The sequence below is a fragment of the Theobroma umbraticum genome, unplaced genomic scaffold (assembly GCF_002168275.2).
Source record: "Theobroma umbraticum cultivar Fairchild unplaced genomic scaffold, ASM216827v3 scaffold_130.0, whole genome shotgun sequence".
Taxonomy (NCBI): Eukaryota; Viridiplantae; Streptophyta; class Magnoliopsida; order Malvales; family Malvaceae; genus Theobroma; species Theobroma umbraticum.
Window position 1 is genome coordinate 6,564,455 of NW_018397264.1, and position 27,417 is coordinate 6,591,871.

The following is a 27,417-nucleotide window of genomic DNA, read 5'->3' on the forward strand; positions in this document are numbered from 1 at the left end:
AAAAAATTAAAATCAAAATAAACTCGAATCATGATAAATCTTGTTTTTATAATTGAAAAAGTCCATATAACGAGAATATTACACAACCCTCTCATTCTCGTAGACATATTTTTTGAATTAAAATTATGGATCCGTTCTCATTTAAAGTTGATAATCTTGTAGACAAATCTCAAGTTTGCAATTATCTCAGCTATAACATTCAAAGGGCAAACAAGCTGCATACCTCCTTCAAAACATTCATTAGGAGGTCCCATGAAGTAAATGAAAGCAACTTCCCATGAAAGAAAGTTGGGTTATTGTGTATTACAAATGGAATGTACTGCCATCACACTGCCTCCTCAAAAAATGAATGTTAAAAAAATTGGGTGCACACGGAAAGGTTAGCTAAATCTTTGACACAGTTTTCCGAAACAGCTCCTTCGGCGCTGCAGGCAGGACCAAGAAAGAACAGGGGAAGATTGAAGAAATCAACGAAAATTAATTAAGTAGAAGTGTTCGAAAAAGATCATGAAATAACATGCAATAGATAGTTTTCTTCTTACCTGGCAACCCAGTGAACCGCTCAAACTGTTCATATGCCTGCCCAATGAACATCTCCACCCCAGAGACAATCGTGGCTCCAGATTCCTCAGCTTCTCTCAAGAGTCTGGTTATTTTAGGCGTGTAGATGGCATCGAAAACCAGTGAATAATATTTCAAAGCATCCTGCAAAAACAGAAATGGCTTAATTTTCTCCCATTTGAATGTGTTTTACAGGCACATATGTGGAAGTTTGCAAACCATATCACTCAAGGCTTCCTTAGAGAGTAAGAATATTGCAAATTCCCTTTCTCTATTTGTGAAAAAAAAAAAAAAGCATTGAAGTGGCTTCAAAAAATTTTCAAACGAGGATGCGATATTTATAAGAAAAGATTGCAAGGCAGGGTGGCAAACCTTGGAAATCGGTGTTTCATCAATATTTGGTTGCATGCCAATAGAAGTTGTATTGGCAAGAATCATGCCCTCCTCCGGGTGGAAACGAGCTAAATCAGCAAGAGACAGAGCATCTCCTCCAATGATGTCTGCAAGCTCTCTGGCTCGTTCTACAGGTGAAATAGATATAATAAACAATAAATAATAAATCTCAAATCATTACCAAACTAAACCAGGAAAAATTCTTCCCTAGTATGCTATACAAAGAAGAAAGAACCAAATACCATAGGTGCGATTGGCAATGACAACTCTCGCTCCTTTTTGTTTTGCACCATAAGCAAGTGCCTTTCCAGCACCACCAGCACCAACAACTACAAACCGCTTACCAGCTAAGGGCGAACCAGTAGTGTTGCTTGTGTTTAATCTAGCTGTCAAGAAACAATAGGAATAAAGAACGTCCAACAAAAAATCAGTTGAAAACTACATAGCTTAAGAAGGGCAATAAACCTCGTAGTCCATCCTCAATGGCAGAAATAGCACCAACATAGTCTGTATTGTAACCAAATAACTTCCCATCACTTCGTCGCCTTATAATGCAATTAACAGCTCCTATGGACTGTGATATTTAATCAAAGAATTACAAACTACATTGATGAAGATGGCAACATTACGATTACTAGACGAATAAACCATCAATTACCTTCGCAATTGGGTCTACCTCATCACAGCACTTCACTGCAGCCTCCTTGTGAGGAATTGTACAGCTGCATGTTAAATAATGTTATGCAACCACATTACCTAAGTACATACGTCCAGTACGCCACTAGAGCAGATTCGTCTTGCAACATATGCTACATGAAACCAATGTACAAAGTATAGTAATAGGCTAAACTAGTAACATGCAACCATATACTAAACTACTCTAAAAATAGAGTTTGTAAAAACCAGCACAAGAGCAATTACGCAAATATATTGAAATTTATGCTTCAGAAATGCAATGTCCAAAAGGGGAATGAACCTGAATCCAGCAAAATCAGTGGACGAGTAACTCTGGAGAAATTTTGATAAGTCATCCACTAACAAGTGGACATAGACACCATTGAAACCAGCTGATTTGAATGCTTCATTGTACAGCATTGGTGACTTGCTGTGACTAACAGGCTTCCCTATAACTCCATACACTTTAGTATCAGGACCTAACTGCCTGAAATTGTATAGATTCAACAGATCATTAATAGTTGGTTGACCAGGAGCTGAAACAACTCCTGCCTCAAGTGTCCCAAAAGTAAGATAGCCACCAAATTTTGCACAAAGAATTCGTGAAATCAAGCCCCTCTCGCCCATAACAAGTCCAATTATGGGAACCTGAACATTTCAGCAACAATGAATCGATTTAAGTTTAATCATATGAAAAATCTTGAAAAAAAAAAACATAAAGTAGTCCATATTGACAACTATCAGTAATATATAGGAAGTTGTGCAAAAGAGAGACAAAAGAAAATAATAAGCACTATACTTCACTGCAGTAAACAAATTCAAGTATAAATTTCAGTTCTTTTCTTTTTCTTTTGGTAAATTTCACTGATGTCTAGTTCAGAAATAACTATGATGTAAAAGACCCTTTTGGCCACTATCATCAGTGCACAGAATAATGAGTACTTTGCCATAAACACTATGGTGGCTGCTGCACAGTTCCCATCAATTAAGATGCATTTTTTTCAGTATTCAAAAATCAGACATTGCATTAACAAAATATGAATCTACTCAAGAATGCACATCCTAATGCTCTCCTACACTCTATCTAGGAGGTGCTCAACAAAATTTCCTCATCCAACTCAGTCAAGTTAATCATTTTAACAAAAAGATTACCTATGAAATATTTCAAAACAGGAACATTTGTCATTTAAAACCCATTACTTGCTTAACCAATTCTTAATAACCCAGCATATCACAGTTAAACAAGTCAGTTTAAACAAAATCACAAAGTAGAGGTTATAAGATTTTATTTTAGATTTATATTCAAGGCATGCTGCTTCTTACCTGAGAATGCACTGTTATCTGAAAAATGCGTGCCACATCAGTGATCTCCAAGGCTGTTGTTGCTATCTTCACTATATCAGCTCTAGTTGATTGTATTCTTGCAACAAGGTTGCCAAGCTCCTCAACAGATGGAGTGCTTTGATAGTTGTGAGAAGACACTATAACTTTCAATTTTTCAGGCTTCTTTCCATCAATGGATTTCACGAAGTCATGGGCAACCTTCACACAGAAGCAAAAAATATTTGCGTCACTATAAGTTCAGTAGATTTTACCTAAATGGTTACCTATAAACGAAGTCATGTTTCAACCAATAGCAAGAAAGAAGCACTATATAATTCAAACTTTACGAAGCTACAATTAATTGAGAAAGAAAACCTTAAGCTCAACATCAATGTAATCAGCCCCCAGCTCCATTGCTAATCTAAGCACATCTAATCGCTCTTTCTCATCACCATCATATTGACCACCTTCCCATACTGGTCTGTAAGACAAAATTAGAAAAAAAAAAAAAACTTATACTTACTGATATTTATAAATTAAGCAACCGAATACCATAAAAAAGGAGTAAAGGAACAAGCTTGCAACATTAGGCAGACTGTCTGAAAGTTCCCAACATCAATAAACTGGAAGCCACGAAAAAGCAAAAAGACCCATCGAAAAGGGAAAAAAAAATGAAAAATGCATAACCCTAAACTTTACAGGTGAAAACTACAATTTGTGACAGATCTCAACCCGGGTAAAGAGGAAATCCCACAAAAGAAAGAAAAAGGAAGACACCCATAAACTGGACTGAGCACACAAACTATAAAAAGTTGCTCTTGAAACCAAAGCATTCAAGTTGGAAAGAAAAATCAAATCTTGAAACCTGTAGGTGAAAAGTGTAGGCAAAGGGCACTCTTTGATTAAAACTTTGAGGTCCTCATGAGGATTGAAACTCTTCAAAGTATCCAATCTAATTTCCACAAGATCAGCAGAACTAGCTTTAGCTTTGGCCATGTCAACGACCATCTCAGCGACAGAATCAGCCATAATCGGAACACATATCAGTGTGGGATTCTTCCACACTCCTCCTCTACTTTCCATATTCAAACCAGCAGCAGATGAAACAAGCTATCAAATTGAAACAGAAAAACAATCAACAATCTCGCCCTGTTCACAATTTAGCAAAAATGAATTCTAAATGAGAAAAGAAGGGAAGCTTGCCAGAGGGTTGAGAGTGTCCATTTGTGCGAAGTGGTGTTTTTGACTGTGAAGACTCGTTGGAAGAGAATGGTGTTCGTCGGGTCGGTGGTTAAATATATAGTTCGGGTCCAAATTGGTTGGTGGCAAGGATGATTTGGTTTTGGTTGGTGGGGTAATCAACGGCTCTGAGATAGTTTCTAGGACGCGAGGGTGAAATCTACGTAAAGGACATTTCGGTTTTACAGCATTTTTTCCTCTTCTTTTTTCCTTTTAACGTTTTCTTTTTCGGAATATTATTTGACTGGGAAGGGAATATTTTTGTTGGTGGGCGGGAAAATGGGAGAATCACAATCCTATAAATGCAAAAACTCTACACCAAATAATTATATATAAATATTTAAATATTTAACTCATTGATTGATTAATTATCTTCTACTCTAATCTCTCTTCTCCAATTATATAAAAAAATATAATAATAATAATAATTGCATATGGAAATCCCAACTAACTTAGCTTTAAAACTATGTCCTGTATTAATAATTAATGGCATGTGAAGTTGAGGTTAAAGAATGAGAGACGAAAAGGGGATATGAGGGAAGATCAGCTAATAGCTACTTCATTATACCGCTCGGCAGTTCCTTTCTAAATTCTTTCAACCCTTGGACTTGAAGAGAGCAAAGTAAAAGTAACCAATTTTTGCTAATGCTCAGGCTTACAGCTAAAGAGCGGAGGTATTTACAACTGAGATAAGATTAGATAAATATCTACAAATTTGAAACAATGATTCAGTGTGCCACTGCGAAGGGGATCAAAAGAATGACACCTCTGTCCATTACACAACTCTAGCTTCATCCCGAGTTAATCTATGCATTAGTTTCATCCGCACCCGATGAAGGGGCTTTTGTTTCTATGGGGTCTATTTCCATGTTGGAGACATCAGTTTCATCCCCACCTGGTGAAGAAGCTTTTGTTTCTGTGGGATCTATTTCCATATTGGAGACATTGGTACTTTCAACTTCAGGCGGCTGAGAAGCTTCACTATGATCTTCTGATTGAAGCTCGGTTCTAACTTGATCGCTATGTGTAAGCTCTGGATTGGCAGATGCATCAGAGATGACTTGCGATGAGGATGGTCCTTCTGTGTGATCTGATTCCACATTGCAGGGCTCAACTAGATCAACCTCAGACCTCTGAACAAGCTCTCTATCATCAGAATCGCCAGATTGCAGTGAAGATTCCTGTGCTTCAGAAGAGTTTAGTCCGATAGTAGAAGCCTCAACATTGTCCGCCTCCATCTTCTCAATTCCCGGGAGCTCTTGCAATTGATCATTTAGAACATGCTCTCCATTTGGGGATTCCTTGGTGGTAAATTCTGATGAAGTTGCATGAGCTTGTGAGGGGTCACCTTCTGTGTTTCCAACCTGAATATTATCACCTTCGGTACTTGCAACTACTACTTCAAGATGCATTTTGTTGTGATCTCCAGGAACAAGCTCCATGCCGGATGGTACACCCACAACATCTTTCTCGATGGATGCTTCTATTTCCAAAGGGTCAGGGTCAGCATCGCTGTCAACATGATCACTCCCTATACTCTCAATTCCCAAAGAGGGCTTCACTTCACCATGATCCCCAGGAACAAGATCTACATTAGCAGATTCAGCAGCAAAATCCTTCATAGAGGAAATTAGCTGTCCAGAGGGGTCTACTTCCTCATTGCTAACATCAACAGAATTACCATCACCCCTTTCAACAGCTGATGGCACTTGCAACTCATCATCTTTTGGCATAGTTTCTATATTAGTAGATTCAGAAGCAACCAGGTGTATGGGGTCTGATACTGAGTCCCTCTTATTTTCACTCCCACTAGTTGGACCATCCACATTATCAGAAGCCTGATGTGAAACATGTTTGTCACCTACTGTTGTATCAGCCACCACAGGAGTAGCTCCAGGATCATTAGATTTTTGTGAAACTTCAGGACCTCCAATAAAGGCTTCACCACAGCATTCAGCAGCTGCAGCTTCCAGACAATGATCACTAAGAGCATGTGATTTGGTGGAAACACTTAGGGCCATAAGGCTTCCTCTCTCGGTGGCAGAGCATTGTAAAGACTCTTCCAAAGAAGGTTCTGTTGTCTTTCCCAATTCACTCTCAGTAATGTCAGGAAGTTCCACCATTGCTGAATGAATAGGACTTGGAGAAATACTTGAAGTCACAAGAGGAACATCATTAACATCAGGTTTTTTGGACATTGCAGCACTTCCAAGGTTCTCAACATCGAGGGCAGAAGCTTTTTGACAAGATTCCAAAGAAGGCTCTGCCTCACGTTCAGAATTAGTCTCAACCACAGAAGGTGCCTCCACCATGCCTGACTTATTAGGACAAGGCTCTGCTTCACATTCAGAATTATTCTCAACCATAACAGGTGCCTCCACCATGCCTGACTTATCCGGACAGGGCTCTGCTTCACATTCAGAATTGTTTGCAACCATAGCAGGTGCCTCCACTATGCCTGACTTATCTGGACAAGGCTCTGCTTCACATTCAGAATTGTTTGCAACCATAGCAGGTGCCTCCACCATGCCTGACTTATCTGGACAAGGCTCTGCTTCACATTCAGAATTGTTCTCAACCATAGCAGGTGCCTCCATCATGCCTGACTTATCTGGACAAGGCTCTGCTTCACATTCAGGATTGTCCTCAACCACAGCAGGTGCCTCCATCACACCTGACTTATCTGGAAAAGACTCTGCCTCACATTCAGAATTGTTCTCAACCATAGCAGGTGCCTCCACCATGCCTGACTTATCTGGACAAGGCTCTGCTTCACATTCAGAATTGTTCTCAAGCATAGCGGGTATGTCTACTGTGCCTGACTTATCTGGACACATGGTAATAAGTAAAGACTCTCTGGGATTATCAGCAACATCATGAAATTTGATGGCATTTGGAGTGCCTGCAGCACTTTCAACATTGATAGCAGAAGATCCTAAAGACTCTCTAGCAGAAGGTTCTGCACCGTTTTCAGATGGAATCGCCAGATCAGGAAGGCTTCCAGCAACTGAATGATCTGAACTCAAAGGAACTATTGCAGTCACTCCAGAATAATCACAAGCAACACCAGCCTTTGGAGAAATAGTATCAAGAGAAAATGAGTTTGAAAATTCCATGGAAGATTTTTCTTTGTCTTCAGAGCAGGCCACATTAGGCGCAATCAAAACAGAAACAGATGAGATAGCTTCAGAATGATTACGAACATCACTTGCATTTGTAGGGTCTATGAGAGATTCAAGTTTACTAACATCACAAGGAGACATTGAAGAGATCTCAGTTTTATTTCCGCAACTATTCAACTGAGGAGGTTCTACCTTACCAGGAGATGCCACAGATAACTCTATTTGGTTGCTAGAGGGCCCGTCAGTCACATCAGTGCTATCTCCATTAGGACTCATTGATCCCTGGGAAGCAAAATCTTCCTTCTCACAAGCACTGAGATGAACTTTACAATCAACCTCCATGCTGCTCTCAGTGTTTGAGTTTTCGCATGAAAGCTTTCTGGAATCCGAAATGTTCTCAGCGCCAATAGCAGCCTGGCACCGAGAAACTAAAGAAACACTTTCTGATATAGGGGTCATAACCACAACAGGAGCTTTCTCCTCTGATTTGTTTGCATCAGCATCTGTCCTGTGTTCCTCAATATTCTTGTCCTGTAAAATATCAGACACAGGAACTGGTAGTTCCAGAGGTGACATAGCTGGCTCTGATGATTGTGTTTCTGAGGGTTTAACTTCTGCATCACAAACTTCAACATAATCACCCTCAGTACTTTTAACTTCTGCACACAGTTGCTTACCACCATTAACTTCTGAAGCAGGATCCCTACTGGCTGATTCAACAGCAAAATCTTTCAGAGAGGGCACATCTGTTTCAGAGGGATCTACTTCCATATTGTGAATCTCAACACCATCACCCTCCCCATCTTTAACAACAAGTGGTTGTTGCAAGGCCCCGCCATCTTGTGGAACAAGCTCTGTATCAGTAGAATCAGTGGCAGTAGAGAGAAAAGGTTCTGGTACAGGGTCGCCCTTAGCTTCACCGCCACCAAATTGACCATCCACATCGGAATTGTCAACAGGAGCCTCATCCAAAATAGCAGTCTCACAGGTTGGAGCAGTACCTTCCACCACATCAGTAGCTCCAAGGTTGTCTGAGTTTTCTGAAACTTCTGGACGTTCAACAACAATGGCTTCTGTAGAGCACTTTATGACTACAGAAGGCAAGTCTGCCTTGTCAAAGGATATGCCACTCAAATTAACAGCAGATTGATCTGAATCCAATGTTTCTGCAGGAATACCATTAAGACCAACACTTCTACCATTATCATCAGAAGCTTTAGGAGATTCTTTCAAAGAAGGCTCTACTTCATTCCCAGGATAAATCTCAGTCATACCAGGACTTTCTTTTTTGGTTTCAGAGTCAATAATAGAAGGCTCCGCCACACCTGAAACAGATGGAACCGCTCTGGAATTATCATATGTATTATCAGCTTTAGGAGATTCTTTAAAAGCAGGCTCTATGTTGGTTTTATCACTCTCAGCAGTTTGAGGCAGGTCCATTGGACCCGGAGGGTCAGGTTGAGCTCTAGAACCTGTGTGATCACCACCAGGACCAGGAGGTCCTTGAGAGACATCTTTCTTCTCACCAGCATTGAGAGGACATGTACTATCAACCTCCATATTACTCTCTGTAACTGAATTTTCACTTGCAGTTTGTCCCGAATCTGCAATGTTGTCAAAGCCGGTATGGGTCTTGCATTCAGGTTTCAAAGAATCAGCTCTCTGAGCAAAGTCCTTCACCACAAGAGATGCGTTGTCCTCCAGTTCTTTTGCATCAGCTTTGGTCTCAGCCTGCTTTGTATTTTTTTCAGTCGGAACATCGCAAGCTGCAGCAGCTTTGTCATGAGCTGGTGAGTTGACACATGTTTTACCATCTAAACTTTGGTTCTTGGTTACCTCCTCAAGTGTCTTGCTTGATAATGGTGCAGTAGGAGTATTCCTGCCCTCACTCCCAGCAGGTTCACCAACTTTAGTTTTTGATGAACAGGTTTCAGAAAAAATCTCCTTCATCACTCGGGCAACGTCATTTACATCAGCAGTCTGAATTCGAGTAAATGGAATTGCACTAGTCACTTTTCTCTTCGAATCATGACCAACTAAAGCACCAGGAGAATGAACTTCAGATGCATGTACCTGAGTAACATTTGCCAGTTCATGAGGGCCAGAATCTTGACTGCTCTTCACTGTAGGAGCTTTACTGACAAATAAATCCCTTGATTTATTCTGGGGTTGAGAATTTACTTTCAAGTCCTGACCAGATGAAGCGTCAGGAATCACAGGTTTCCGTCCTCTACGCTTAGGTGCTTCTGCCCTATTTGTGGTCTTTCGACCTGGCCTTTTACTTTGAACAGATTCAGCAGGAAAAGAAGCAACAGACTGAGGTGCTGAAGCAACAGGAGCATAAGTTGGAAAAGGCTGAGAGCTGGGAACAATCTTTGCAATGGCTCTAGGCATGGTTTTATTGGCACCTTCTAAAGGATCTGATGAAGGCAAACAATCCATTGTAGCACCAGCAACTGAAGATGCTGTTTTCACAGTTGAAATAGTTGTATGCACTTTATCTTCTGAAATTTGGTTCTTTACCACTTCAACTGAGGTATCACTTAATACAGGTATAACTGGTACAGCACCACCTTGGTTATCACATACCTCACTAGACTTTGATTTTTGAGAGCTGCATTCAGGTGAAACCTCCGTAATCACAGAAGCCTTCTCATGCACATCAGCATTTTGAATTTGTACAACAGCAGGACCTGCAGAAGTCTCACGTATTGAGTTTACAGTATGATATCCATTGAATTAATAATTAAATGATGCATCAATTTCATCCAGATTAAAAAATGCAACGTTCTTACCAAGGGTTATGGCGGTACTATTATGCACTGCCTGTGAGCTTACTGGCTGCTTGCTTTGTGATTCAGTAGAATATTGATCCTGAGCACTTATCGCAGCAGTTGTTTTTGTTCCCTGTGCTTGCTCCTGAATAAGCTTTGTCACATCAGAAGTGTCATTTTCTTGATAACCTCTCATTGCAATGACTTTATTTGGAAATCCATCTGCAGATTTATCCTGTGCTTGTGGATTTGATTTTGAATCCTGACCAGCTGAAACATCCAGAGAAGCAGCTGATATTGGTGCCTGCTTCTTTCCCCTACGCCTAGGTGGTCCTAACCCACTCTGAGCCTTACGGCCTTGGCCTTTAACTTGGACAGGTACAGTATGCAAAGGAGGAGTAGTTTGAGTGATTGGTGCACCAGAGGCAGTAGGAGTCGACTGAGAGTTCAAACTAATCCCGGCACCAGCAGGATGATTGGTTCCACTAGTACAATCCACACCTGCAGAAGTGGGCAATTGATTGGGGCACTCGGTCTTGCGAACACTGGAAACACCAGGGACAGTTCCACTAATAGTGACAGCTTGACTATCTGCTGGATTAACTGATTTAATCTGAGATTGTTCATCCAGTTTTGGGGGAGAACCAGCTAAACCATCGATGGCAGTGCTGAAAGCTGGCTCTTGTTTCTTTCCCCTTCGACGAGGTGCTTGTCCTCCAGTTTGAGCCTTTCGACCTTGTCCTTTTAATTGCACTGTCGGAGAGAATCCAGGTGGATTAGATTGATCAGGAGTAGTAGAAACAGAGGGCATACTCGGCTGCAAGTTCTGAGAAACTCCTGTACTATTATGAGGATCAGGAGCAGGGGATGCTGAGGAGCTAGACTCTACCACTTTCTGTAACCCGGCATCCACTTTGCTGATTCCAGAAGGTGCTGGAAGCACTTGTGTAGTTGGAGATTTATCTGCAGTTGCTCTTCTTGGCCTTCCACGGCCCCGTTTAGATGGTGGTGTTGCATCTTTGCTATGCTGCTGTGGCTGCTGTGCAGGCTCCACTGGAAGTGGTTGAGGAGGTGGTGGAGCTGGAGCATGAGCTTCTGTGCTACTAACAGTCTCCACTAAAGCATCTTTTGGCAAGTTCCTCTCCACAGCTTCTTCCTTCAATTTAGGAGATTCAGGTGAGTCAACTTGACACATTTTTTCGAACTCCTCCTCTGTCCATTGCTCTTCATACGATCGCACCTAGTATAGCAAAATATTAAGATTAATATAAACCAAAGTTCATATTTGATTAGAAAGGCAGCTCGTACACCAAGCAAGGCGGTAAAAAAAATTAAAGACAACCAACAAACCTCTCTTGCTCGTTTTCCCCTCCCATATTGCTGAGTATCAAGACCACCAAGATTTTCACCCTTCCGCTTTACCCCAACATTAGGCTGCACCCCAGTCTTTGGTACATCATACAATTTCATTGCTTCATAAAATTCTTTCAAGTCATCATCTGTTACAAGGCGAGATGGTAAAGGCAGTAAAGTCTTGCAGCCGTCCATCCCTGATCCCAATACCAACTTTTTCCACTTTGCCTGCATGTTCATTAAAATAGCTGGCATCAAAACAGAAGCAAAGCCACAGGCCAAGCATGTTTATGCTGCACATGATCAACTGAAGAAACAGCCTGTCTAAGAGACTTGTATGCATACCATCTCTTCTTCCCGCCTTTGCTTATCAACTGATTCAAATACATCAATCTCGGACTCACTGTATCAGTCGACATGCAAAAAAAATTGATATCAAAATCATGTGAGCAATAAAAGCTCATAAATATTATTGCACAGTAATTTCATGCTAAAACTGGCTCAGTACAAAAACTCAAAAGTATCTAAAAAGGAAAAAGCAGTGATTTCCAAGTGCATGCAGCCTAGAGCAGACAAAGCTGACTGCTCAAAATCTGTTATCTGTATTAGGAATTCTTCACCAGTCAATTCCAGATGCATAAATAAAAAGAAAAAAATCTAAAACGAAACCTGCGGGCCAACACATCATTTAGAGCATCATCATCTAACACTGGAGTAGCTTCCTCTTTCTTACACTCTCGGAGGAGGGACTCTAAGTACTCCCTACGGTCTTCAGCACTGTCAATAAAATCACAAAAATATCCTTAAGAACATGAGCCAAAACCATCTTGAATATGCTTGTACTCTATGCAGTAAACTATAGCTCAACAAACATCCCAATTTACCTTGTATTGTTGTCAAAAAAGCCAGCAGTGATACTCTGATTAGCAACTCCTAATTTGTGTTCAGCAGCGGCTCTGACTTGTTCTTCAACAGTTTGAACCTTATCACAGCAAATATAGTTAATAATTTTATCAAACAGCATTCAAGGTACCAAAAAACCCCCATGAAATAGGAAAAGATGAATCTTAAAGTAGTCCTAGAAACACAAAATAAAAAAAAAAAAAGCAAGTTACTATCAAAAATTTGTATAATACTTTCAGGAAAAAGGTACTTGACCCCAAATATTATTTAGTGAATTCAAACATACTGTTTCGAAACGTAAGACAAGCACATCCTTCTTCTGGCCAATCCTGTGAGCTCTTGCTTGTGCTTGCAGGTCAACCTGAGGACCAACCAAAAAAATAAAAGTCAAAAATTAAAACCAATAACAAAACAAACTCTAATCAAGTAAAATTAACTTTCCATACAACCTGTGGATTCCAGTCAGTGTCGAATATGATCACAGTATCAGCAGCTTGAAGATTGACTCCAACACCACCAGCACGAATACTGATACCAATGTTCAAATGTCAGAACTTTACTTGGTAGTCAAACAACAGCATACCCACACACACACACACACACCCTAACAACCAGTAATTAGTTAGGCAAGGACTCCCAGTCTCATCTTACCCTCTTCCAGTAGATTAAGTTCTTTTCAACCTCCCAAACCTTCGCCAGAAGTGAAAGGGCAATTTCCAACAGTGAGGTTTGTAGGTAAAAAAAAGATGTCTAAAACATTAACGTCTAACTTCAGAAAGATGCCTACTACATATTAGACATCCAAAATTTAAGTCCTTCATCCCCTTTAACGTCTCAACCTCCTACCATATATTATCCCCCAAGACAAAATAGAATAAAAGATAATATAAGAACATGCCTGAGTTCCAATAAACTTCTGAACTAGAATTTTCTCTCCTTACACTCCTCCTCTACAACGTTTTAATCCCTTATCTCAATCCCTAAAAGAACATTCTCATTTAAAAAGCCAGTGCAGGTCAGAATCACTACATGCGTAGATGACCCTTTTTCTCATTATTTTTCCTTTTGGTGGGGGGGTGGGTATACTTTCCCTATGACTTCATTTTTCTTTGTGTGGACTTAGGAGACAAAATTACCTGAGCAAAAATATGAAAAAGGGGGAATCTTGTTGATTAAACTTTTCAATAAGCGCACCCCGATCAGTCCCAGATGTGTGCCCATCCAACCGAAGGTAGCGGTACTGTTTTAAGGCGAGATAGTCTTCCATAACATCAAGCAGCCTAGTCATCGTGGAAAAGAAAAGAACCTACAAATTTCAAATTAAAGGAGTAAATCTTCAAGGAAATTATTTTCAAAATAAAACTATAATATTTACAAACATGCATTAAAAGAGAAAGAGAGGTGGAGGTTCTTGCTTGGAAAATTATAGATGGTCATGTTAACACAGCTTCTTATGCATTCCACCAAGATTCAAAAGAACAAAGAGGGCTAAATATAGAATGAAAACTACCATAAATGGCACCACCATCTCAAATGAAGAGGAACAAAACAAACAGAAAATGAAAGCACAAGAAAAATCAACACAAAATGTCTAGAATATAGCAACAATATTAGTCAATAAGATAGAATAAAAAGGACCAAAGGCCAAACTCAGCATCACAAATTTTTATCCAAACAGCCTACTAGAATATCATAATGCATCAAAAGGCAGCTTCTACAAATTATTAGATCCTAACAAAACCATATAAGAAGAGTTGTGTACCCGATGATCAGTTGCCTTCAACTTGGGGAGTAGTCGATCTAACATTTCCAGCTTCCCACAAAGCCTAATAATTGGTGGCAAATAATGCCTTGGTATCAAATTGTCAACCTACAAAAATTGATCCAAGAGTTAGGTTTCACCAGAAGAGGCAAAACTTATACCAGCCAACTACTTATCCCCTAGTTCGCTACACGAAAGCAAACAAGTGGAACCACATTATCTTTAACTATTGAGTGTTCCAACTTATCACATAAAATAAAGATATTAAAAAACCACTGATTTGTTCTAGAATTAATTACACAAAGAAATAAAAGGTCCATAGGAAGCTTTGGAAAGGAGACCATTTTATATTTTCTTATCTTTCATCTTCCACAATTTTTTAGCAAAAGCAAACTAAGCATTAGTGTATAGGAAAGGGACATGCCTCCTCCACGTGCAGCTGGCTGAGATATGGATGATTACATATATTACGAAGCTCCATAACAGAGTTGTGCACCGATCGAGCCTGCAAAAGAAGAAAGATCAGAATTAGCAATAGTAAATGTCTAAAATGGTAATTGATTACAAATTTTTTAGCTTTGCATGGAAATAAAAGAGAATCAAATTTCCAAAAGAAACCTTTGAATTTCCCATTGCACCAAGATTTTCTTCAACCCTCTTCATCAAAAGTTTCTGATAAGCAGAAGCTTCACATCTTATAAGCCTCTCAATCTTCTCAGGAAGTTCATTTTCAACCTACCAAAAGGAAGAAGAAGATAGAAAAACATTTAGCAAATTAGAATTTTAAATTTTCTGAGCATCTTAATACCATACAAAACAATGACTTCAAGATATCATTCCCCTCAATATTTCCTAAGTTCTAAGTTAAGTGTTAGTTTATAATGAGACACATAAAAACATTCACAGACAATCAATATTCAATTGAAAAAATGATACCTAACCTAATATCCCTGTAAATACAAACCTTATGCTTGAGCCTTCTAAGTACAAAAGGTCGAAGAACTTGGTGAAGACGGTTTATGATCAACAGATTTTCCTCCTCAGATAGTAGGGCCTAGTCAAAAACAACCAGCATAAGCACATAATGTTCAATGATAATCCAGTAAATAATGTTGGTAGCTAGATGGAAGAAGTTCACTACTTACTTCATCAGCAGAATTATCCCCATTACTCTCAAATGGTTTGTTGAACCACTGAGAAAAATCTTCTGATGAATTAAAAATATTAGGCAATAAGAAATTGAGCAGTGCCCACAACTCCTCAAGATTGTTCTACATAAAGAAATAAGGTACAATTTAGTCCTTATACTGCATCAACACCAAAAACTCAAAAGGGAAAAAATGCCGAAAACACAGCTGGGTCACCAACAAGGAAATGGCTGCAAGTGTCCATTACAAAAGTAAAAATACAAAAAAAGAAAAAAAGAAACATCCCAAGAAAATTATCTGTAACCTGTAGTGGTGTTCCAGTCAACAGCAATCTGTGAGAGCTCTGATAGTGCTTTAAGTCCGCATTCAACTTGCAAGAAGCATTCTTTATCCGATGACCTTCATCAATTATAATATAATGCCAGTGTATTTTGCTCAGTTTTGGTCTATCATGCTTGTTCATTAGATACTCATATGTTGTCAGAAGAATGTTAAATTTCCGCTGTACAATCCTCTCCCTGCAACAGAAATGGAGAACCAGGCTTACAGATAATGTAAAGTAACAAAAAGGAATAGGATAAGAAAGGTTTTTATTCATGTCTACATGTCATTACTTGAATAATCTACGCCTCTCTTCCGGAGGCCCAGCATAGACAATTTTATTTATCTCAGGGGCCCAGAAATTGATTTCTGACTCCCATCCAGGCAGCACTGAAGATGGTACGACCACCAAAAATGGTCCTCTATCATTTTTGGTTTCCATTAGGTAACAAATAAGAGAAATAACCTACAAAAACACATAATACCATAAATGTAAAAATTTGACAACAGAATCATATTATAGACAGCAATTCAGAGTTGAATAGATTCAGAACCACAAATACCTGAACAGTTTTCCCAAGACCCATTTCATCAGCAAGAATGCCATTCAGATGATTATTGTATAGTGAAACCAGCCACCTGAGGCCATTCATCTGGTACCTGACCGTCAGAGGCAATTTTAAGAAATCTCAAACAAGAGAATGAAAACCGCACTCCCTATGCCAGCTCTTCCCAAAAGAATATATATTGTTGGCAAAGTGCATATATTACTTACTCTCTTAATTTTCCACCCTTAAGGAATGTTGGTTGCTCGCTGATGTTTTCTTTTATGCTGAAAAAAACAGTTTTGATTGTAAAATTTTCAGCAATTACAAATAATTCAATGCTAAATAAGAAAAGAATTTTGAAACAAAATGACCTCAAGACATCCAAAGTTTCATTCGTTAAAAAATGAAGCAGGAGATAAAGAAGCAATCTTGGTACCTATGAGCCATCATGTAGTACTTTTCATTGCTTTCCATATAATGCTGCAGAGCAGATTGATGATAAGGAAATTTAAACATTTATAAGAAAATAGGATAAGTAAAACCTTGTGGAAAAGGAACGAGAGAAAGCAACTCCAGAAAATGCATAGGAAACAAACTTGCCTTCGCCTCATCCTCATTCTCAATACCAGTGTCATTCTCAACAACACTTGCAGTTCGCATCTCATCCATATCATTTTCAAAGCGGCTTGTTATAGCCTTTGCCCCCTGTAACTTGGATCCAAGTTTTTGAAGATATTTCTCAGTTTCTTTCAATAGTTGCTTAACACGATCTGATTTAGCATCCTGGAAATACCAACAACGATATTCAATAAGAATAAGTAAGATGAAACCCTTGGACTTGTAAAGACTAGCAAGCTTAAGCTAACCTGAACCATTCGCAAATAGCCCTCCACATCATTGATTTTGAGCAAGTTAATCTTCTCACGCTGAATTCTGTCAATCTTCTCACGATGTGTACGCTCCTTTCTCTTATGGAACTCCTTCACAAATTTATTGAAACCCTTCCAACGTTCTCTCCTAATTTTAAACACATCATCCAGCCTCTCCCTGGGGTTTCAATTTACCAAGCAAATTAGAAAGGATGTACTTTTATTTAAAGCAACCAGTTAAGAGAAAGGCATTTAACAGTAAGAAAAAAAGCAAATGTGGGACATACTTGTGAACTTCTATCTCACTGAAAAACTCCTTCTGCCTCTCACGAATTCTCTTTTGTCGCTCTTCTTTCATTTTCTGCTCATATTTTTCAAGTTGTTTTATCCTTCTACCATGTCTATGCTTCTTGTATGATTTCAGGCGTTCCATATCATTTGTAATTGGTTTGAAAAAATCATTCAAAAAATCACTGCCAAATAGTTGGAAGAACATGTCAAATGAAAAATCATAACAAGACCAAGGAAACAGCCAAACCAGCTTAGCTACATCCTTGGCAGCAAGAAAACAAGATAAGAAATACAAAAGATAACAACTAGAGGGAATTATTTGAAGTCAATTACCTCCGCAGGCGACGTTGGAGCTCTAATAATTGGAGTTTCTTCAATTCTATGACACTTTTGGTTTTTGCAGATATATCTTCAGATGAGCTCACATTTTCCTGCATGTGAGTGAATTAGTTGCAAAAACATGTGCACATGCAATGCTAAGTCGATTATCAAACCATGCATTTTGTCAACCTTCCTAGTGTGGGAAACATAAACAAAGTTAAGCAAAAGACATTGAAGAAAAGGAAAGAACCACATATGTTGGATGGCAGAAAAGAGAAAAAATTTCACAACATCATAAGGCATCAGGCAGCACGCCACAAATGAGTTCCTAACAACACATAGTTCAGAAAAATAAAACAAAATAAAAACCAGAACTAATATGCAATGTCAATGAAGAAAAGAAAAGAAAAAATCTCTCAAGATGTGCAAAGTCCTCATTGGCTGATTTACCTCCTAGTTATGGTACTATCTAGTGACCTTTTCGCTCAATTATTTTGATGCAACAAAAGATCAACTTCACATAACTTTGAACATGCGTACAGATATTCATTGCAAGCTTAAGTCCTAAATCACAAATTTCTAACCAATAAGATGGCTTTACCGAAATGTTAACGATGAATCCCTTTTGCTATCATAGTCACAGACTATGATGCAACATCACTCTAAATTCTAAAGCCATATATAAAACTGTTCAGCTCCCTTTCACAAAAAGATATAGACCTGAGAAAGAAAATATCCTCCAAAACTGTTTTGTCTGATAGGAAATGAGGTACATACAAAATAAAAGTGGAAAGTTGTTTTATTAACAGAATAGAAAAATATGTGGTGGTCTTTCTTCTTAAAGTTTAACTTTCTACTCCAAGTCTCATTCATTCTAATGAGAAATTTCGGTCGATTATAGAATCTTTCTTCCACTTTTGTTATTTATACACAATGGGCAGATGGGGGAAGATACGTTTTCTTTCCCTTTTATAGCAGTGCACAAATATTTGAGCAAACAATAACTATATCCTTAACAATACCGCATGATGGCTTTTACAGACAAATCAGAAGAAAAAACAAGGTTATAATCAGGTATTAAGAACTTGAGAACAAATTTGGCAACAAACCTTGAGTTTGGTAAAACAAGTAACAATTCTATGCTTTGTTTTTTGCTGTTTTAGAACCCAGTTCTGCTCAGCTAAGAGCTTCCGTTTTTGTTGATCCACAATCCATTTCTCCAACATAGTATGCTTTGGCGAAGGCAATGAATCAGTTAATGCATATATACCTTCCTCATCTTGCTCTGTGGTAAAACAGACACAATTTCTTCATATGTCATCAACCCAAAAGATGGACCCAGCTGGGATTAATCTTATTTGAAATTCAGTGAATTTTGGATAACGTTGACTTTATTAAGTCTATAAGACTTATAGATGATCGCTTCAATCCCAAAGCTATATATAGATAAGAAGATAAGTGGCCATTAGCATAAAGGATATTGATTCAGTAACATTACCAGGACTTTGAAACTGACTAGGAGCATTATCTTTTCTCTCTAGCACCAAATCATGCTGGACAGCAGCGGCTGGCAGAGATGCTCTGGAAACCTCATTATGACAGCCAATTCCAGACCAGCCCATCATTTCAGGGTTCAACTGCTTATTAGCACCAATGACAGAAGAGGCTTGATCACCCTTTCCAAGTTGCAGATGGCCATTCTCCATGCCATCCACAGGGTTACTAACAGTAAAACCACCCTTTATAGTACCAGATTCGGGCTGCCGTGACATTGTAGTTAAATATGCCTGTGGTTCCACTGCCTCTAGGCTCTGAATTTCAGCCTCTGCCTTCCTTGTAGCTAGAATATGTTTCCTTTCATCTGCTATTGCAGAAAAATCAGAAGTTGGGCCATTCCTCTCCTCCATTTTTAACTTTTCTGCTTCTTTAGACAAGGAATCAGCCTCTGGGAATCTTCCAGTAGACATGGAACCTGGAGGTGCATTATTCATCCTTCCAAACGGCATTGCAACTTCAGATATGCTACTTGGCTCATTGGACGTCTGTGCTTTGCCTCTAGTGTCAATTAACTCTTTGCGAGGACCATCTGTATTGCCAACTGATGATTACTAAGTAAAAAAGTAAAGATTGCTGAAAATGAAAGTTGCAAAATAAATAAAACCTACCTTCTTTAGAATAAATGTTTCCAAGCGCAATTTCTAGATGCAGCTTCTTTGGCATCAACCCATTTCTACAAGTGGAAAACCACAAGTTAAACCAGAAAATGAAAAACAACAGACCACAACAAAGATTCTTACCATGTACACTCCAATTATAAATAGTAGTATATATTGCAAGACATTACTACATACCTGAAAGCTAAAAAGACAAGGCACTGGGCTCTAAGCTGTTTCAACTGTTGTTCCTTGAAAGGCATGCCAGAGAACGTGGCAGATTGGGAGACAGGAGACTTTCCCATATCTCTCGGAGCTGTGGCTCTAAGCATAGTCATTTCTGAGGCACTATTTTGCCTCCCAACCTACAAAAATAACAAAAAAATGCCACCAAATTCATTACACAGATCAATGGCCTACAAAGCAACATTTCCAGAAGAAGTACAAGTCTAATCATCGCATCAGTATCCAAACTTTAACTCCGGCTCCTCCCAGAAAGGCCAAAATATAGGCCCCAAAAAGGCATTGTTATTCCCATTATTTAAGCCATGGTGACTTAAAAAAGGAGGTGTATGGAAAGGTAAAAAAAACAATATTGACTACCTGAGCTATCTTATTTGCATCTGCTAACATATTCAAACTTCCTCCCTCATGTTCCAAAACTTTTCCAGCAGAAAGTGTCGTGGATAACCCATCAGGACTTGTTACAGAACCTTTTGAAAACCCATGCTTCTGACTCTCAGAGCCACTAAATTGGCCTGGACCTGAGAATGCTAGTTCTCCTGACAGATATGAGTTAGATGTGGCAGGCAGTCCTCCTTGAACCTTCCCAAAAGCACCTGAAAGTTAAAACAATACCATCAATGTGATACTTTTTCACTAACTGAAGAGATGTTTTGGAAATTCGGCCACCATTTTAAGAAATGTCTAAGCTCAGTCAAATTTATTATTCACCTTCCCTCTATAGCTTGTTAACAACAAGAAAATGAGTCATTGTCAAATATAGCTTACTCAAAGAGAAGGGCAATGGTCGAGGTTTACATTTGAGCGGACAATGCCCAAAGAATACAAACATGATCCAAGATGCCTAATAATGTAGTCCACAATCAAGACCTAAATGAGTCCCAGATGTATTTAAACTTCAATAAACCTATATAAGAAAAAGAAAGAGGTAAAGAGCAAACGATAAAGGATTTTATCAAGAAACAGAGTACAGACTCTCTAACTTAGATAATTTGAAGCTAAGGTTTCTTTCTCCTTTGTGTCTAGAGAAAACTGGAAATGCAGCCCAGCCTACATAAACCCATGTCCATTAAAATTATCTAACAAACAAACAGAGATTATTTCTATCTTACAACCTCACCTGATACAAGAGCTGTATGCATTGACTGCTGAGCTGGAATTTCTGCTGTCATATTGCCAGAAACAACATTTGGAGGAAATCTGTGAAGTTGAGATCTGTCAAACGGTAACCCAGCCTTGTTCTGATTCCATACACCCCTGGAAGGAAAAACTTCATGTGAACCAAGTACTCCCCCTTGCTGCTGTCCAGGAACATTATGAGTGGAGGAAACTTCCACTTCTTCAGGATACTTTGAACTAGGAGCACGAGACATCAAATTGGTAATGTTTGTCGTATCCACTAGATTTTCCGGTACAATTGAACCATCCTGTCTACCTCTAAGCATTGATCTCATATTACCAGGTAAGGATGCAAAATGCTCCATTTGCCCACTACTCGGGACCATGCTGTAGTTGGCAGGGCCAGATGGTTCAGCCTTATTCATCTTCCCTTTCCTTAGATCAGTCACAGCATTATGAGAATCAAGTTGCTGGGAATTGTCAAAATTTGGTTCCAATGGTGATGATGAATCACCCCTCTTTCGCTTAGTTGCAGCCTTTATACTATCATTTTGATTCATTTGTTTGTCTTGCGATTGCGAGTTAGCAGACCGAGCATCTAAACTAGATGGGCTTTCATGATCAAAAGACTGACTACTCCTATGAGTTCCAGCTCCTTGATAATACTCGTGTCCAGTAATGCTAGGGCCAACAGGCTGCCTGATGGATGAAAATGGATCAATTTTTGACATCTCATTTTGGGCCAATCCCACTTTAGAATCTTTTGGAACTCCAACAGCTTGAGAAGACCCTGGATAAAAGAGTCCCATTACAAATGGTTAGTTCAGGATGCCATGCAATGACAAGGACACATCTGTAAAATGATTTGCCATGAGAAGCCAAATGAAGTTTGATTAAGAGAAATTTACCAGCATATTGTCCAGATGTTGAATCCACTGTTTGAGAACCACCAGTTAGAGGCACTCGTGATGACTTCAAAGCCTCCATATCAAGACCATGTTGGTTGATAACAGTCTCCATTGCCCTTAAAAAAGAAAATTATGTCAGAGAAACTAGCACAAAAATTTTGGGGAAGGGGGGGTGGACATATACAATGAAAATTTGACTTAGAAAAGATCTAGATCTTCTTATAGTAAGTTCCAAACTCCACTGCAACTATGCAGAGACAGGTCAAAGAGAAATAAAAGTTAACACAACTGTTAGACAAGTCAGAAAACAAATGCAAATAGCAGACATACCCAAGTACATAGGCAGATATATAAAATACAGGGAAAAAAAAAAGGGAGAATGAGGATATATATATATATATATATTCTGCAATTTAAATTTTAGGTGAGAGTAACTTTATTGCAGCTCAGAACACTCTAATCCAAGCCAGGAAATTTAACAACGTAATCTTGGAGTAAACTATATAAAATTACATAGCAATTGCCATGTATATAAACGAAGCAAAATTTAAACTCTAATTTCTTCTTTAGTTCAAGCATGTGTTGCTTAGTGCAATATTAAACACAGTTCTACCCGCAAGGAAAAAAGTAAGAACAGCACGGTTTGGGGCAAAAGAGGATGAACCAAGGTAAAACACCATGTTTTAACTGAGACCTACATAACTTATCTCCAACCATATGCATGGTGGGGCAATTAATGCCCTGATAACAGAAGACAACACACTAGTCAACAAAGGTGTCTCAAAAGTTGCATGACTACCTGAATAAAGACCAAAATAGTTCCACACTCTATTCACCGTCAATAAAAAATATATAAGGCTCTCGCATCCCTTTAAAGACAACTGAAACTAACAAACCAAGTGTCTGTTGATAAAAAAAGTAAAAGATGCACAGTCAATCAACTTTATTTTTTAGATCCATGATTATCTGAATTAACTCAACTTGCTAATACATATCTTCATATAAGATGAAAATAACTTCAGCACATTCTCTTCCTAATTCACAAAATCTGATAGTCTTTTGATAAGAATTCTTAATAAAAATCAACAGATGAAAAATAAGTCAAAAACACTTTACCTCGATATCACATGAAACGGCATTGAATGTTCTTTCCCACTAGATTTCATGTGTTGCAATATCTGAAACACCCGCGGATAATAAAAATCAGCATCCATATAAATGGTATATAAAATTTAGAGCTAAATAGTGCACAATAAAGACCACTTAATTGACCCAACACTACACGTACCACAAAAAGTTTTGTTGCCAGCTTTGCCGGCTCATCTTTAGAATCTTGAATGAGTTTGTGCAGAAACTTTGCTGCCTCCAACTCCACGTTATGCGAAGAAGACGCCATCTCCACCTATGAACTAACAAAATTAACAGGCCAATAAGCAAATAAAAATTTATCAGTCCCAACCTATTAGATTTAATCTCTACTTTTTCATGCCAAATTTTCGATTCCATATGTATAGTCATAATCAAACTGAAAATCCACAAATTAAAACAAAAAAATAGAACCGATAAAAGCAAAAAACGGAGACTTAAATTTCCTAGTTCATTAACCGCATTTTCAGGTCTAAAATTAATCTGAAAATCAGTAAATTAAGCTCTAAAATTAACTTATCCAACACACTAATGCAGATTATCAAGCAAATTGTTTGTTTCTCGAGAAATGTTCTTTAATTTTAGCGGAAAATTTATTTTAGCGGTGAAACAAAAAAGAAACCCTAAGCGAAGAGAAATTGGTTAGAGAAAAACGACGAAAATTACCTGATCGGAGATCGAAGAGTTCAGAGGTGAGCTACATAGAGGGAGCGGCTCGAATGTTAAACTTCCAAAATTAAAAGTAAAGTAGAAAGGAAAAACAGATGGGAAGTTTTGGTTTTGCAGGAATGAGAAAAAACGAAGCGTAAGCAAAAGGTTCCCCAAGCACGTACCTTTAACCTCACACGTGTCGGAATTTCTTTGTCAAATTACTGTTTTACTCTTTTTCGTTTGAAAATTCTGAATCTAGCCTAAGCCTAGGATCCGGCCCATGGGTCGACCGACTTAACCAGATAATCAATGGCTTACGACCCGGCCCATGGGTACACCCACTTAACCAGATAATCTTTTTTTTTTTTAAAGCAGCCAGATAATCAAATTGATGAACTTTCCTAAATTTTTTTCTAATCTGTTTGGTCAAATAATGGACCATGGAAGGGTTAAAATGGAAATATGACAAGGATTTCATTCATTCATTGATGAGTTTGGGCAATTGGTACATGAAAAATAGCGAAAAATGAAAGGAGAGAAAGATCTAATTAAGTCAAATGAACTCAAGTTTTTTTTTTAATTTGAAGAAGGGAAATTCCAATTATATTTTTTAAATAAAAAATTATATAACAATTAATAAATTAAATGCAGCTCAAGCTTTACTTAATTAATATTGAAACTTTGAAATTTGATTTTGACACGATTGAATTATTTTTTATATTTTCAAATTAATTTGAAAAAAATATTAATATTATCAATTAGACACAATTTAATGAATTACATCTTAATTTTAATTTAATAAATATTTATATCAATATATCAAAACACTTGTAAGATTTAAATACTTGTATTAAGATATCTAAATCTTACTTGTTAGTTTTTCTTCTATACAAATACACAAGATCAAAATGTGTGAACTTTTATCATATCTGTATTTACGTCCAACTTAATACTAGTAAATAGATAATCAATCAAGTCAATCATACTTGAGTTAAGTCGAATCGGATCACATTAATAACTTAAGCTCAATTATGAAAGATTTGTAAAAACAAACAATATCGAATCATAAATAATATTTGAATTAATTTGACGATTTATTTGAAATTAAATGCTATTTAAAATACTTTTTTTTCTTGAAACTAATTCAAAATTAACACAAATTTGCAATCCGTACTTCATCACCAACATAGAAAAACATATGTTTTTTATAACCTTTTCTAGGAACCATATACATTTGCATGAAAACAAGAAACTATAACTAAATAATCAAACCCCCATTTGTTTCCTTTTGCTTTTCTTGTTTTCCCCCTTCGGGTTCCTAGATCTTTGGGACACATCACAGGTTAAGTTAGCCATTGACTTGACATTCGGGTGGAACGTTGGGGTACCTGGCCCTATCTAAGCAATAGTCATACTTCAGAAACTTGTTTCTCACATTTTCGTAAGCTTTTCTTTGATTCGCGTCCAAGTCCCAGAACTTTTGTCCATTCCAGAACAAGTCAGGAGAGTGACATTGTTGAGGGTTGAGAGTTTGAGCCTGGCAGCCATCGATGCCGAACCATTGGTAATTGGCTTGGAAGGGAGCTGAGCTCCAATTCACAGGCTTCCCGTTTGATGCCCAGTCTGCACTCCATATGGTCCCTTCCACTCGCATAGGCTGCGTCGGGTAACCTACACCGGAGTCAGTGATGTTCTTGAACACCCTTAAGGGAGTCTCGTCCACAAAAAGCCTGGAAATTTACCAAAAACTAATCACTGAAGCATTGGTTGGATTCATCAGGAATGGAAATGGGGATGTGTGCTTACACAATTTGATGTTCGTTCCAGAGAATCTTGTATGTATGGAAATCGGCTGTGGGATCAAACCAGAATGAAAACTGCTGTTCTCTCCCTCCTACGCCATTTGTGAAAACATTTGTGTGTAAGAGAAAAATCTCATTTCCACCCAAGAACTCGAAGTCGATTTCGTCATGGATACTTGTAACCGAGATGATCTGCATAACAACAATCCAAATTAACAACTCATATTGATATGAGTTCATGGTTATGATGATACGAATGAGTAGGACAACATCTTACGTAAAAGGTAGCGATGATTCTGGTTGTGTCTTTGTCTGGTAACTTGATTCTCATTTGAAAGAACCCAGAGCCATAACCTGCTTTCGATCCAAACCCAGACCCTGTAATACATATCCAAATGCACTACATCAACATTACAAATCCTTCTAGGATAATCAGACCCTGGTACGAATATCAGATTCGAGTACACATGACATGACCTGAAGTTTGGTCTAAAGTAAGCTGAACTTGTGTATGACCTTCAAAGTACTGGATATGATCACTTCCATATTCAACCATATAATTTTGTTCAAACGGAGCACCCCAAGCAGCATTTGCATGAACAACAAAAACAACAAGAAATGCGAAGAAACCCATCAAGCAATAATCCATTGGAGAAGACATTTTCAAGAGTGTGATCAAAGTGCCTGCAAAATCTCAACACTTTAGGTTGTTGTTCTGGTCATTCGACATGCTACTGGATATATAATCCTATTTAAACACAGAATTTTTTATTTTGATAATGTTATATTCATTTGATTGTTTAATAGAGAACCCATTATCTTTTTTTTTTCTTTGATTCACTAACTTGGTTATCTGGATTTCACATGTCAGCTAGTTTCATTTAATACTCGCTGATGTGCTTAAGTGTTTTTCCACATTCATAATTTAATGTTGCTTACTCAAACAAGGCAGAAAAAGGAAGGATAAAGCCGTTACATAACAGCCAATTATCATTAATTAGGCGTTGGTACATTCATCATGAACATGACTTGTGGCTTACCATAGAATGCATCTTAATTAGCTACTAATATTATTATACACAATTATTCTTTGAATCCCCACCCAAAAGATTTGGAGGTTGATACATGAACTAATCATGAATTTTTTCAATAATTATGAAAATTTTTGAAAAATTAAATAGATAATTTGTTTCTGGACTAAGCATTTATTTGAAAATAAATATACTTAAATAATAAAAAGCCCCCAAAGGATTACACTTTATACGAAAAAAAATCTCTATTGTTTTATTGTGTTCAAAGAAATTCTCATTTTTTGAGGATGTCAATAGGCAAGATAATTACTATACTTTAGAAATTCTCAATTTTTAAGAACGTTGACAGGCAAAATAAATCAAAGTTTAAAATCATTTTTAAAACAATAATAAGTTTTCGTAAGTATTGCATGAATTATAAAAAATTTATAAACAAAAATATATATAAACTAAAACTTAATATTAAAAATTATTATTAATAATCAAGTTAGTGAACTGAGTACTTTAAGATCATTATCCAAACTTATGATAGATAGTAAATTTACTATCTAAATTTAATTATAAAATACTATTCAAACAATGTAAGGTATCCAATTACAAGATACTTTAAGGAAAATGTATGAATCGTGAAATCCATTATAAACTAATACTTTCTCTCTATTCTTATAACATGATTAACTAACTATTAGTGTGAAATTTATATACAATGTGTTATTTATCACATAGTCACGTTATATATTACATGGATAAAAAATATTAAC

The 27,417-nt window shown here is 37.8% G+C and overlaps 3 protein-coding genes across 3 annotated transcripts; all 3 read right to left on the reverse strand.

Annotated features, from left to right (window-relative positions):
- Positions 1 to 156: 156 nt before the first annotated feature.
- Positions 157 to 4,310, reverse strand: LOC110421212 (bifunctional 3-dehydroquinate dehydratase/shikimate dehydrogenase, chloroplastic-like). The gene is made up of 11 exons (XM_021434733.2): positions 4,156 to 4,310; positions 3,818 to 4,062; positions 3,328 to 3,433; positions 2,953 to 3,171; positions 1,931 to 2,277; positions 1,613 to 1,676; positions 1,420 to 1,528; positions 1,197 to 1,340; positions 934 to 1,082; positions 543 to 705; positions 157 to 425 (listed from the first exon to the last, which is right to left on the reverse strand). Exons 1-11 carry the CDS (start codon positions 4,174 to 4,176, stop codon positions 385 to 387), a joined length of 1,608 nt encoding a protein of 535 aa, XP_021290408.1. The 5' UTR covers positions 4,177 to 4,310; the 3' UTR covers positions 157 to 384.
- Positions 4,311 to 4,724: 414 nt separating this feature from the next.
- Positions 4,725 to 23,970, reverse strand: SYD (P-loop containing nucleoside triphosphate hydrolases superfamily protein). The gene is made up of 33 exons (XM_021434732.1): positions 23,839 to 23,970; positions 23,315 to 23,435; positions 23,143 to 23,204; positions 22,027 to 22,142; positions 21,120 to 21,908; positions 20,360 to 20,595; positions 19,955 to 20,121; positions 19,769 to 19,833; positions 19,102 to 19,689; positions 18,713 to 18,888; positions 17,616 to 17,713; positions 17,279 to 17,464; positions 16,989 to 17,169; positions 16,723 to 16,905; positions 16,559 to 16,602; positions 16,350 to 16,406; positions 16,138 to 16,234; positions 15,868 to 16,040; positions 15,558 to 15,771; positions 15,251 to 15,376; positions 15,070 to 15,159; positions 14,724 to 14,840; positions 14,530 to 14,610; positions 14,106 to 14,213; positions 13,480 to 13,649; positions 12,793 to 12,871; positions 12,630 to 12,704; positions 12,325 to 12,422; positions 12,110 to 12,217; positions 11,786 to 11,843; positions 11,438 to 11,668; positions 10,109 to 11,327; positions 4,725 to 10,006 (listed from the first exon to the last, which is right to left on the reverse strand). Exons 2-33 carry the CDS (start codon positions 23,420 to 23,422, stop codon positions 4,998 to 5,000), a joined length of 11,109 nt encoding a protein of 3,702 aa, XP_021290407.1. The 5' UTR covers positions 23,423 to 23,435; positions 23,839 to 23,970; the 3' UTR covers positions 4,725 to 4,997.
- Positions 23,971 to 25,171: 1,201 nt separating this feature from the next.
- LOC110422295 (xyloglucan endotransglucosylase/hydrolase protein 2-like) lies at positions 25,172 to 26,286 on the reverse strand. Its single transcript, XM_021436156.1, has 4 exons — positions 26,103 to 26,286; positions 25,903 to 26,003; positions 25,630 to 25,817; positions 25,172 to 25,553 (listed from the first exon to the last, which is right to left on the reverse strand). Exons 1-4 carry the CDS (start codon positions 26,284 to 26,286, stop codon positions 25,172 to 25,174), a joined length of 855 nt encoding a protein of 284 aa, XP_021291831.1.
- Positions 26,287 to 27,417: the final 1,131 nt, after the last annotated feature.